The 13471-nt window shown below is 38.4% G+C and overlaps 1 protein-coding gene across 4 annotated transcripts in view; it reads left to right on the top strand.

Annotated features, from left to right (window-relative positions):
* The window catches only part of LOC122315815 (protein ILITYHIA), an 86175-nt gene that overhangs the window by 40686 nt on the left and 32018 nt on the right, over positions 1-13471 (top strand). For all 4 annotated transcript variants that reach the window (XM_043132001.1, XM_043132003.1, XM_043132000.1 and 1 more), the window contains 5 exons: positions 113-193; positions 310-426; positions 1060-1232; positions 5096-5173; positions 5278-5425. In XM_043132001.1, coding sequence (XP_042987935.1) covers positions 113-193; positions 310-426; positions 1060-1232; positions 5096-5173; positions 5278-5425 — 597 coding nt within the window. The remainder of the gene's footprint in view (positions 1-112; positions 194-309; positions 427-1059; positions 1233-5095; positions 5174-5277; positions 5426-13471) is intronic.

Below are 13471 nucleotides of genomic sequence, written 5' to 3'. Positions count from 1 at the left end.
TTACAAATTATGAATCACTTTTATTTTGCATGGAATAAATTACAGTTGTGACATATTAATATAATTCAGAACCTTTTGTGACATCTAGTATGATTAATTTGCTTTCTCATAGGCAACAGATGAAGAAACATATGATTTGGTTCGTGAGGGTGTGGTTATCTTCACCGGAGCTCTAGCAAAACATTTGGCAAAGGTGTGAAGCTTACCATTTTGGGGAATTGACCGTGGTTTTTAGTTACAAAGTTAGTTTTAATAAACTGCCTTTGAAATACCTATCAATAACATGGTAGGAAAATTGTTTTTGAACAGGATGATCCAAAAGTTCATACTGTTGTTGAGAAGTTGTTGGATGTGCTAAACACACCATCAGAAGCTGTTCAACGGGCAGTCTCGACGTGCCTATCTCCACTAATGAAATCAAAGCATGTATGTCAAAGGGGCAATTATATATATTAATTAAAAAATTTAACTTTCCATTTTAATACTAATGAGGTTAAGGCTTATAAGCTAGATGTCCCTACAGAGATGGTATCCCACTGATTGTTGATTCTCCTAAATGGGAAAATTTGTTTTCATTTTACATTTATGAGTCACCACTTGGCATGACTAGACCTGCAAAAGTAGAAAAACATTGCATGACTAGCTGTTTCTTTCCGTACTTAATTGATAGGTTTAGCTGGTCTTTAGGGCAATGCAATAATCAGTAACATGGTTATTAATGCCCAACAAGAAGGGCTCTGGAAAAGAAGAGAAAAGAAGTAGGAACAAAAATCTGTGCCATGGCTTTTAGTGCTGGTTTGCATTTGTAATATGTGATGGTGTTCAAATAAGACAGCAAAATTCCAAATAAGGTCGCATTGTCACTTTTCAGCACGTATTTGTTTAACCTCAAATGCTGCTACAATTATTGTTTTTTTGATTGATTTTCAGAAGGTTAAATTTGTCTAATATGAAGTTTTAAACCTTAAACTTGGACCAGAGCCAATTTTTTTTTTTTTTTTTTCTCCCTTGCATAACTTCTTCTTCTTCTTTTTTCATTTTTTTTTTTCCATGCATTAGGATGATGCACCTGCTCTAATATCCAGGCTGTTGGATAAATTGATGAAGAGTGACAAGTATGGCGAACGCCGTGGAGCAGCTTTTGGACTTGCAGGTGTGGTTAAGGGGTTTGGAATTTCTTGCTTGAAGAAGTATGGTATCGTGGCTACACTAAGGGAAGGTATTGCAGACAGGTTAGTGATTCATTTGTATTGTAGGTGGCTGATTGCACTATTTCATATAATTTGGATAGTGTTGGTTCCGTATGCAAATATGACTGCAGGTTACAAGGAGTTGATGTTGTTCTCTTTTCAGCTGTTGTTACTGCAAGTGTTATTTTTTCTTCACTATTTGAGATAGTGGCAAATGTTGTTATTTTGTTTTGATAAGTAAATCTCATTAATAGTGTAGAGGGCAAATATTGTACACAAGAAGTGTGATACCCCATATGATAAGGATAAGGGTAGGTGGTGAATGAGATCCCACATAGCTTGGGAAGGAGGAGTTCTTGCTCTTGATAAGGTTCTAATGGGGCTCCAATTGTATCATTGACTAGTCATTTTGGAGTATAGGCCATGTGGTTTGGGCTTCCATTGAGGCGTTACAAGAAGTATAGAAGACATCATACCGTACTAACTAGTAGATGGAAAAGAAAAAGACTCCTAAATCTAGAAACTAGTAAGTTGAGAATTGTTGTCAGCAGTGGTATAACTATTGAGATGATAATGGCTTTTAACTCCTTAACATTGTCCTCTCGCCATCTTCAAAAGTTCTAGCATTGCACTCCTGCCAATGTTAATTAGTTTAGATATATTTTAATTTTGGAGTTTAAGGTTCTTGCAATTTATATGTTTCTGGGCATTGGTCTTATGCTAGGACCATTAGATCCTAAATTGTTTTTTAGTATGTTTTTTGAGTAGTTTGTTATGGATGAGATAGGGGTTCCTAAAGTAGAGAGAGAATAGTGATCTGAAAATTTTTCTGGAATTATGCTCTTGAGGTCTGTGGAACACACGATCCTTCTCTAAGGTATGATGCTTAAGCAAACTAGGAATGATGAATAGACTACTATCTGATTTTTTCCCTGCTCTTTGATTTCTATCAACTTTATCTCCCAAAACCCCTGCTGCTGCTGAAAAGTGTATGACATTTTTCTAGCTACCAGCAATCTAAAATGTGTCAAAATTCCATCATTTGAAACCCAAATCAAATTCTCATTGTTTCAGTCATAAGTCCTCATGTTGTTTTCAGATTTTTGGTCACCCAAAACCTGTATGTTTTTGAGCATCTATATGTTGGAGATGGTCACTGGAAACAGGAAGGTGTTACTCATGAGTCCTCCCTCACCCACAAAACAAGAGAGAAACTAACCTAAAGGTCTTCCACTTGTTTTTCTACATGAAAGTATTTTACAAAATCCTGATCAGATATGCGAGTAATCCAATCAAGTGAGAAGGGGTTTCACTGGTCATTCTATCATAAGTTTTATTTTATTTTTTATGGTATACGAGTTCAGTCTCTTTTTTGTATTTGTCATATCAGCAAGAATTGACGAATGGTGCTTCACAGATATGAAAGTTTTAATATCAACTGGCTTCTTTGTCTGCTGATTGGAAAGGTGTTTGACAGAATTCAGAATTGTCATTGGAAATCCTTGGGTTTTTTCCTAGTTTTCATTCTTTTTCCAAGTGAACCAGTTTTCTGTCATTCCTTATGGGCTATTCAACTGAATTTATGGTAGAATCAAAATCATTTGTGTTAATGGCTGAAAGGAACTTGTCGGTACTCTAAATTATTAAGACAAGTAGCGATATCATTTGCACCTCTCTGGCTTGAATCAGTCTCAGCTGGTTATTATTCACCATGAAATTGCTCCTAGCAGAGAGGCGGCTGGAGTTTATCAAATCTTATAGTGCCAGAAACAGAGCACATTTGCCTCGGGATGCTCAAACAATTAGGCTTGATTCAATGGTTTTCTGCTATTGTTTTAAAGGGCGGGAATGTTCATGAGTTTCTATTTTCTTTATAGCCCACTAGAATGTAACTAGGTGTCTCACTTTGTATACTCCCTGTGTACTTGGGCATTGCCTAGTTTCTTCATATTCAATAAAGATTATTACTTATAAAAAAAAAAAAAAAAAAACAATTAGGCTTGATCTGGCCTTGGGGAGTATGGGGTTGTAGGTTGACATGGTTTTATAATACTCCTGAGGGGAAATATGGTAGGGTTTGGAAAGACCTAATTGACAAATTGGGAATGGCCTCACTCACACACTCCGTCTCTCTCTTTACTTTGGTGATGGGTTCTGAGTAGTAAATTCTCTTTACTTTGGTGATGGGTTCTGAGTAGTAAATTATGGAGGTAATTTTGGTAAGTTACATATCACTTATCCAATGATATGGTGTTTGAAAAAAGCAATCCTGAAGATCTGCCACTATCCTTTATTTACCTTTGGAGCTTTGATTGTTCCTTTCTCTCGAAATACACCACAACAAATAGCCTAGGATCATCCTCCACAAACTACTCGAAGGTTCTTGATGGCAGGATACAGATATTTCGTGAGTATGTTAGGCTAAGTTTGAAAAGAGTGCTGCCTGAGTATGTTAGGCTAACTTTAAAAAGAGTGCTGCCAAATGAGTATGCAACTCGTATTGTGCCAAATATAAAACAATGCATTTCTTGGATTGTGGTAAAGGATTTGGTAAAATGGATTGTGGTGTGCTCTATGATTTCATAAGGTGGATTTGGAATCTGGAATTTTCAGATTTTTAACACAGCTTTCTTGGTTAAATGGTTATTGAGATACTAACAAGAAAGGGGGGGGGGGGGGTGTTGTGGAGGACCGTCATAAAATCAAATTACAGTGAGGCACGGGGAAGGTGCTGTTCAAATACTTTGGAAGCATGTAAGAAGAGAATGGGATACATTTTTTAAACATACTCGCTTTGGGTTGTGTTGTGGGTGTATAATTAAATTCTGGCATGGAATGAAGATAAAATTTTCTTGGTGCTCCTCCAAGATAGGGAAGTTCACCATCCGTCCATTCTACAAGTCCCTAAGCATGAATAACACGAGTTCATTCCCATAGAAGAGCATTTGGAAGACAGAGGCTCCTGCAAATGCAATTGTTTTTGTATGGACTGCTTCCTTGGGGAATATCCTGACATTGGACAGCATAAGGAAAAGCCGAATCATTGTCATGGATTGGTGTTGCATGTGCAAAAGTAGTGGGGAGTCTGTTCACTACTTTATTGTGGGATTGCTATGACTATATGGAGTGACTTCTTTGCTAGAGTGGAACTAACATGTAGGATGACGAGAATGGTGATTGATCTCCGAGCATCTTGTAGAGCCCTTTGGGGTTAATTCACATATTGCAGCAATTTGAAAGATGGTCTCGTTATGCCTATGGTAGTGCCTTTGGAGGGAGAGCAACGGAATGAAGTTTTGAAGATCTTGAGCAGCCAATGGATGAGCTTAGAACTTTATTTTTGAATTTTTTACTCCATTGGTCGATTGTAATTCATTTTAGGGGAATGAACTTTCGTGAATTTCTTGTATCACTAGATTATCATGCATAGCTCATACACTCTTGTATAAGTCCCGTGTACTTGGGTTCGTGCCTACTCTTATTTTCAATAAAATTTTGTTTATAGATAAAAAAGATCAATAAGTCGTGCCTACTCTTATTTTCAATAAAATTTTTGTTTCTAGATAAAAAGGATCAATAATTCAGACCAAGCTGGGCTATGTTGTTTCCTAGAAGACCATCCTATATTAAGACCAACTAATTTGTTTCATTGGTTAAACGGTGTTATGAGTTGCACCTGCATTGATAATGAAATTATGTCTATTGATGTATAGCTGATTGGCTCTCTCTTTAGATTTGATTGTATAGGTGGGCCTGCATTTTGTAATTCCAAATATGGAGCTTTTAATATTGATCATGATCTTTTGGCCATATCCTAGGAGACTGCATTTTAGTTTATTTTGTCAAGTCTTTGGTTCTTGAAGGCAAGTAATTTACTTGTTATTGATCTGGCATTTTAACTGCAGGAATTCTGCTAAATGTCGTGAAGGAGCTCTATTGGGATTTGAGTGCCTCTGTGAAACACTTGGAAGATTATATGAACCGTAAGTAGGCAGTTCTTCATGGTCAAAAGTGTGAGTTCTTCACCATTCCAATTTTTGACTGATGTCATTTCCCCCCCTTGTGGTCTCAACTGATATCTGTCTAGGTATGTGATTCAAATGTTGCCGTTACTTTTGGTTTCTTTCTCTGATCAAGTTATAGCAGTTCGTGAGGCTGCTGAGTGTGCCGCCCGTGCAATGATGTCTCAACTTAGTGCTCATGGGGTGAAGCTTGTCCTTCCGTCTCTTCTAAAGGTTCTTATTTCACTATCCAATACTATCTATAACTGTTATTAGGTACATGTTCAAATATATTTCGTTGTCAAATTAAAAATTCGTACTTTTAGTTTTTTAGTATATTGTATTTGTAAATATGCAACAAATCATTCCCAACATTACGTTGGTATTATACTCTCTATACCTGCTATAATGGCTTGAAATTTGAAATTAAATGATACGTTCTGTGACACACGTTGCACTCCTCCACTTATTATAAGAAATGCAAATTCTCTTTGGATTTACATTATCTTGATAGTGTGTTAGTTTTGTGCAATAGATTATTCTAGCATAAAGGTAAAATATATTGGATTTTTACTCTACCTTGAGAATGAGATAGTTCATTTAAAAAAATTGCCTTAAATTTTCATGTTTGTTTGAGCTAGGGCTTAGTTTGATAAAAAAGCTTGGTTATACAATCTCATAAACCTAAATGTAGCGGAATATATTTTTGATAAGTAAAATCACAGCAAAATCTATAAATGGATCTTTTTGAATTTTTTATATGAACATACATTTAAAAACATATCTAGTCATATTTCTAATGTAGCCTTGCAGTCAAACAAGATTTGCCACAATGACTCGCAAATATGTTGTCTGCGTACGAAATATGTTTTGAACAATTGTCCTAGACAGGGCAAGCCTAAGCTTCTGGAAACTCCTTAAAAAATTCTTCTCTACATGTGCAGCACCAGAGAGATCAAAGCCAATTTATAGCCATTGTATAGAAACCCGTAGGATTTACTATTTTTCTCTTAAAGTAGCACTATGTAGAATTTACTTTTTGCTCTTACAGGAGCACTATGTAGGAGAAATGGCCGGCTGCCCACCTGTAATAGTCCTTGCATAGAACTTGGTCAGGGACTTGTGAGGCAAATTCACTTTGATACTGTTGTCAAATTTTTCTACTATTTGGTGAAATGGTCTTAAAATGTGATGTCCAGTCCTCATGGGAGGTTTGAGGGTTTGTAATTCGATGTGGTTTAATTGAGATTTTCTGATGAAATGGTTATGCTGTTACGCATAGGAGAAAGTATTTGGAGAACGGAGGTGGATGTTTAATATGGGAGTTCTTGGGGTTAGTGGAGTTATAATATGGTTAATGGGTTGTGTGGTGTTAACCTTCGGTAAAATAGAATAAAAAACTGGAGGGAATTCATTTTTCTGCCCTAGATTTGTGGCGGGATGGTTCGGAAGTATGGTTTTGGCATCATATGTGTGTAGTGTGGGAACTAGTATTTCAAGGCTGCAATCGTGGAGTTAATTAACACTGCTTGACTCAATAACAGGCCATTTATAGTTGTCTAGCAATGCTCTCATTTGGAAGTGGATTTCATGTGAGCGACACACAATTAGAAGTTGGATTTCCTTACGCCAATTTTTGATTGGCTTTATTGTTTCTGGTCGAAAAGAGGGGCTTCCTTGAAGTGTGGGGGTGTTTGAGGTGAAATCATTTTATAATATCATATCTCAGCAACCCGTCATTGAGGTTGCTAGTACACTGGATAATATTATGTCCAAATGAAGAAATATATTCTCATTGGTGTTCATTGAGAACGGAATAGTTTTTTTGATCTGTACATTGAGAAATCCCGAGTTCATTGGAAGTAATACCTTACTGCGAGAGGTCCCGAGTTCTATTTCTCAATACATCGATTCTCGGAAGTATAAAGTTCATTGGAAGTAAAGTACTATAGGTGTCTTGCAAAATATGATTTTAGAGTTCATTTTTTAGTTTGATCTCCTTCTCTTTCTTGCCACAAGGAGCTCTTATATAAATAACATTTATCTTGAACACTAATTTATGATGATGAGGAACCTTGGAGACTGCAGAAACACAAGATGTCTTTTACCTATTTAAACCCCTGACTCATGTAAATCAACCACATCACATAAATTAGGTAAATCATTGGTTTTTCTTCCGGGGGATGTGGCCTTGTTTGAACGCAAGGATTTGAACTTTAGACATGGGGGAGCATAGCCTCGAGACCAAGGCCCTAAACACTTGAGCCAACCCGTAGAATATGGACTTGGCCTTCAGTGCCCAAAAATTGTTGATGATGAACGGAAGGTGGTAGTGAGCTCAGATAGAGGGGAGCATTATTCAAAGGGAGTTCGTAGCGACCACAAATAGAATCGTTGATGACACTCAGGGGTTGGTGCTAGTAAACAATGCCTTATGCCTGAAGTTTGAGGTTCTTTTGGTTGAGTCTCAAAAGGCTATGGTAGTATTTGACTTACATGGCAGTGAGGGGGAATGACTTTTATTTTCCAATGTTTATCTGGTCTAGGTCACAATTAATATATCCCATGAATGGAAGTTAGCCACAATATTGGGGGAGTCCCAGGGTTCGATGTAGTCTATAGTGGACAGAGGCGGGACCACGACCACGGTAAAACCATGGTGTGGCTGTGGGTTTGAGCAAAGAACCACAACCACGCTTCAAGGAGGAGAAGAAAAACCGAAAAGTGGAGGAGGAGAAGGAGAGGAGTAGGAGAAGATGATAGGAGAGAACGATGGAGGGAGAGAGAGAGGAGAGGAGAGGAGAGGAGAATTATGGTTTTGGCCTAATATATACTCATTTTGCATATAAAATGACCTCCTTTTGGGGATTTCCCCAAAGCGATGTCGTTTTATACTTCCAAATTCGTCTCTCCTTCATGATGAAAACGCCATAACCACTTCCTAGGAAGAGCCTTGTTAAAATTTTTTAGCTTCCAAACCCTAATCCAGCACTAGAGATTGAGGAGCAAACCTAATCCCTGCTAAGAAGGTGAAAGTTGGCCTCATCCCTGATTCCACCCCACAAAAAAGTGTGAAAAATCTTCTCAATATGGTTTGCCATGCTTGCAGGTCAAGGAAATATGGAAAGGAAGATGGAGGTTGGCTAGAGAGAGTGCTCTTGATTAATGTGATTCTCCCTTCTTTTGATAGATACATCATTTTCCATCTTGCCAACCTTCTGCCAATCTTCTCAAGCACATGATCCTATATGACCTCTGTTTTCAAAGCTGCCCTCAAGGGAAGACCAAGGTATCCTGGGTAAAGAAGACACTGTAGGGAGTTTACTGTGGGGTAGAAAAGTTGTTGAGAAGTTAGAGGATTTTGTGGGGGAGTTTACTGTGGCTTGTTCTTTCAAGAGTGTAGCAGATAATTATTTGTGTGCTTTTGCAGTTTTATATGGGCCGAATGTAGACAATGATTGAAGACTCTTATGGGAGGAACTTGCTGGGTTACATAGCTGGTGGGACCTTCCCTGTTGTGTAGATGGGGATTTCAATGTTATTAGATTTCCTAGTGAACGATTTGGAGACAGCAGGATGCCCCCCGCAATGATAGAATTTTCAGATTGTATTTTCAACTCGAACTTGGTGGATATCCCCCTTGTGGGGGCTCTTTTACCTGGTCTAATAATCGGACGTGGTGGATTGGGATCTCATTACCCGTAGGTGTGTCAAAAGAGGTTGCCTCGTCTATGCCTAGATCATTTCCCATCCAGTTGGATTGTGGTGGTATCCAAGCTAGGCGCCTTTACTTTAAGTTGAAAACATGGGGCTTAAAAGTGAGGGCTTTGTGGAAAGGGTTAGGCAATGGTGGTCATTGTATCAGTTTCATGGTTAACCCACCCCCCCCCCCCCCCCCCCCCCCCCCCCCCCCCCCCCCACTAGCCGGTAAACTTAAAGCTTTGAAGAATGATCTTAAGCTTTGGAACTCTCAATCTTTTGTAGATATAGGGGAGTGAAAGAAAACCTTGATGAATGTATTCCAGGAATTGTTCTCGGCTGGGAAGTTCGAGAAAAACTTAAATGCTACTTTCATTGCGTTGATCCCGAAGAAGATTGGAGCATCAGAGGTTAAGGATTTTAGGCCCATTAGCCTTGTCAATGGGGTGTACAAAATTATCTCCAAGGTGCTAGCAAATAGATCAGGGGAGGTTATGGGCAAGATAATTACAAAGCCACAAAATGCTTTTGTGGGGGGTCATCAAATCCTAGACTCTCCTTATAGTGAATGAAGGCTTGGATGACAGACTAAAATCTAGCTCCACAGGGATTATTTGTAAATTAGACATGGAGAAGGCATATGATCATGTTAACTGGGACTTCTATATTTGTTAGGGAGATGCGGTTTTGGGGATAGGTGGCGAACGTGGATCAGTTGGTGCATCTCAATAGCAAGGTTCTCAGTATTGATTAATGGGAGCCCTACTGGTTTCTTCTATAGTTCTCGATGCTTAAGGCAAGAAGACCTGCTGTCCCCACTTCTCTTTGTATTCATAATGGAGGCTCTTAGTAGGATGCTATCAGCTGTGGTTTCGAAAATGTTTGTGACTGGATTTTCGGTGGGTGACCCAACTCGGGGCATTATTACTTTATCTCATTTATCATTTGCAGATGATATACTATTATTTTGTGAGGCAGATCGAGACCAGATAAGGGCACTGAAGGCACTATTGCTATGCTTTGAAGCAGCGTCAGGTTTGAAAGTGAATTTCGACAAATCAGAGTTAGTGCCAGTGGGTAATGTCAGCAACACTCAACAATTAGCTTGCATTCTTGGGTGTATGGTAGCTTCTCTTCCCATGACTTATTTGGGACTCCCTTTGGGGGCTGCCTCATGGGCTCTATCCATTTGGGACACGGTTATAGAGAAGATAGGAAGAAGATTGGCAGCATGGAAGCGATTGCACTTGTTGAAGGGTGGCCGGTTGACTCTCATTAAGATTACTCTCTCGAACTTACCAACATATTTTTTGTCTTTGTCCCCAATTCCAGCTAGTGTGGTGGCTCGGATTGAAAAACTATACGATGACATCTTATGGAGCGGAATGGGGGAGGAATTCAAATTCCATTTGGTCAGCTGGGATAAGGTGTGTAGGCCAATCTTGTCAGGTGGGTTGGGTATAAAAATTTTGAAAACATTCAATCGGGCCCTACTTGCGAAGTGGCTATGGAGGTATAATTTGGAGCCTGAAGCCCTATGGAAATTGGTGGTTGATTGCAAATATGGAAGCTTGTGGGGTGGTTGGTGTACTGGAGAGGTGAATGGGGTTTATGGAGTGGGGGTTTGGAAGCACATTAGGCGAGGTGGGGAGCTGTTTTATACCCACTCTAAACTAGTGCTGGGTGAGGGTTCCCAGATTGAGTTTTGGAGGGATGTATGGTGTGGGGATGAGGCTCTAAAGGACTCTTTTCCATCTGTTTTCCGAGTGGCACGTAATCAAGAAGCCTCAGTAGCGGACATAATAATTCAATTAGGGGATAAAGTTTAGTAGAATGTCACTTTCAGTAAAGTGGCGCAAGGTTGGGAAGTAGCCGAATGGACAACATGTCGATAGACTGTGGTGGACACCTTCGGGTAAGGTGCTTTCTCGGTTTGATCTTTCTATAAGTCCCTACACATTTACCAAATATTTGGTTCTTGTGGAGGAAAATTTGGAGCAATAAGGCGCCTCCTAAAGCAGTCTTTTTCACTTGGACAGCAGCCTTGGGGAAGATTTTGACAGCCGATAACCTGAAGAAGCGACACCTCATTATCCTAGATTGGTGTTGAATGTGTAAGAAATCCGACTAGTCAGTGGAGCGTCTCTTGGGTTGAAGTGTTCAGTCGAGTTGAGTTAACTTATGTAATGCCTGCCATAGTGGTTGAGCTACTGGCTAGTTGGATACATCGAGAGGTGTCCCACAAGTCAAGGTCGTGTGGAAGATGATCCTGATCTACATTATGTGGTGCATATGACAAGAGTGTAATGATCGAACTTTCGAAAACAAGGAGTGGTCACCGATACTTTATTTCTATGGGCCATAGCTTTAGATTTTAATGGCCTAAATTTTCATGAATTTCTTGTTTCCACTACCTTGACCTAGATAGGTCTTATCTCTTGTATACCATCTTGTGTACTTGGGCTATGCCTATCTCTATTAATAAACTTCGTTTACTTATATAAGAAAAAAAATCCTCCGCTTGCAATGGCCTAAATTTTCATGAATTTCTTGTTTCCACTACCTTGACCTAGATAGGTCTTATCTCTTGTATACCATCTTGTGTACTTGGGCTATGCCTATCTCTATTAATAAACTTTGTTTACTTATATAAGAAAAAAAATCCTCCACTTGCAGTGTCCTCCAGCATTCTATTGAAGGCATCCATAACAATAACAAAACAGAAAAGGAGATAATGCATCCCTTTGTCTTAATCTCTAGAGCTGTTAAAGAAATCAATTGGAGTGCCATTCACCAAGATAGAGCAGTGAGGGGGTGGAGACACAATGTTTGATCCAATTGCAACATCTTTTCCCAAAACTGTACCTCCCAAGCAAGCAAAATAGAAATTCCCAATTGACATGGGCATAAGCCTTAACCATAGCCAACTTACATAAAATACCTAGCACTCCCGCTTTGATTCTGCTAGCCATTCATTGGCAATTAGCATCGTGTCAAGAATTTGTTTCTGTTTTGCCTATAAATAAAAAGAATTTGTTTTCCTTTAACACAAGCATTCTAGGGTTTGAAAATATTCTTCTCCACGACTGTAGGCGTACAATTGTAAGAACTTTGGATACGATTTTGTATACCCCATTAACAAGGCTAATAGGGAGAAAATCATTCACATCCTAAGCCTCGGCCTTCTTTGGGATAACTGCAATAAAGGTCGCATTCAAAATTTTTTCAAACTTTTCATATGAATGAAATTCGTGAAAAACCTTCATGTTATCACTACCAACATTCCAACAAGTTTGAAAGAGGCCACGGAGAAACCATTCGGATATGAGGGCTTTTCTTAAGCCATCCCTTTTATCACCTATTGAAGGTTTTGAATTCCGTTCCGTTCTGGCCGGAATGGCTGGAATTTACCATTCCAGTGTAGTGTACGGTACACTCTACCACCCCATTCCGTTTCGCTTCAAATTCCGGCCATTTCGGCCAGAATTGAGCGTTTCAATCTCCATTCCGTTTCGGACTGTTTTTGTAATTTTCTTATATTTAGATGGCGTTTTTGTAAATTTTAAATCCAAACCGTATTTAATTAATTATAAAATATAAATATATTTATATAATTTTAATTTTTTTATAACTTTAAATATGTCCCCTCATTCTCTATTTTTTTAAATATCATTATTTTTAATAATTTATCTATTCTTTTATTTTGTTTCTTTATTTTTGTGTCTTAACTCAAGTTTGTGATTTTTTTCAACATATATTCATTTTATAAATATTCAATTCTTCTATATATATACACATATACATGATACACACTTACATATATATATATATTTATTTTATTAGTTGTTAGTTTATATATACATATAAATATTTATATATAATATATAATTAATCCCGAAACGGTACACCAAAACATACCGGTACCGAAATATTTATTCTAGTGCCTGAACCGAAATGGTCACCGAAACGGTATTCAAAACTTTGATTAAACCTTTTCCTCTCAAAATGGTCTCTCCAATTGACTAGCACTCAGAACATCAATAGACTCAAGCAAAACCATGGAGTTTAGGCCTGCAAGTAAATTGCTCTGTTATAGGACTTTTGTAAAAGTGGGCAATGTGATCCTTGATCTTAGAGTGCTCTGAACAAACAAGACTGTCGATATGCAGCATCTCAATGGCATGTTCCTCCGATGTGAGTTGGCCACCCGATGCAAGAACTTTTTGCACTTATCCCCTTTTTCAATCACTAGATTTTTGCCTCCATGAAATCTCCTCCATCAATTGCACCCCTTTAGCTCCAATGCAATATGGCTTTTTCTCAAAGTCACTTTGTCTGGAAATGCACCTCTCTCCTCCCTTCCCTTCTATCCTTGCAACTCCTCATGAAGAGTCTTCTTCTATCTATCAAAATTTTTGAATGCTTGTCCATTCCACATCTTTAGGTCATTCTTTAAAGCTTTTAGTTTATCTGCTAATATAAAATTGGGGTGCCATGAATTTGATAAGAAGACCACCACTATGTCAGCTTGTCCACAAAACCACAAGCTTTCAGCCACATTTTTTTGAATTTGAAATATCT

This window comes from Carya illinoinensis, chromosome 7, assembly GCF_018687715.1.
Source record: "Carya illinoinensis cultivar Pawnee chromosome 7, C.illinoinensisPawnee_v1, whole genome shotgun sequence".
NCBI classification, from domain to species: Eukaryota; Viridiplantae; Streptophyta; class Magnoliopsida; order Fagales; family Juglandaceae; genus Carya; species Carya illinoinensis.
Note: the sequence above shows the minus strand (reverse complement) of the source record. Positions and strands in the feature narration are given on the sequence as shown.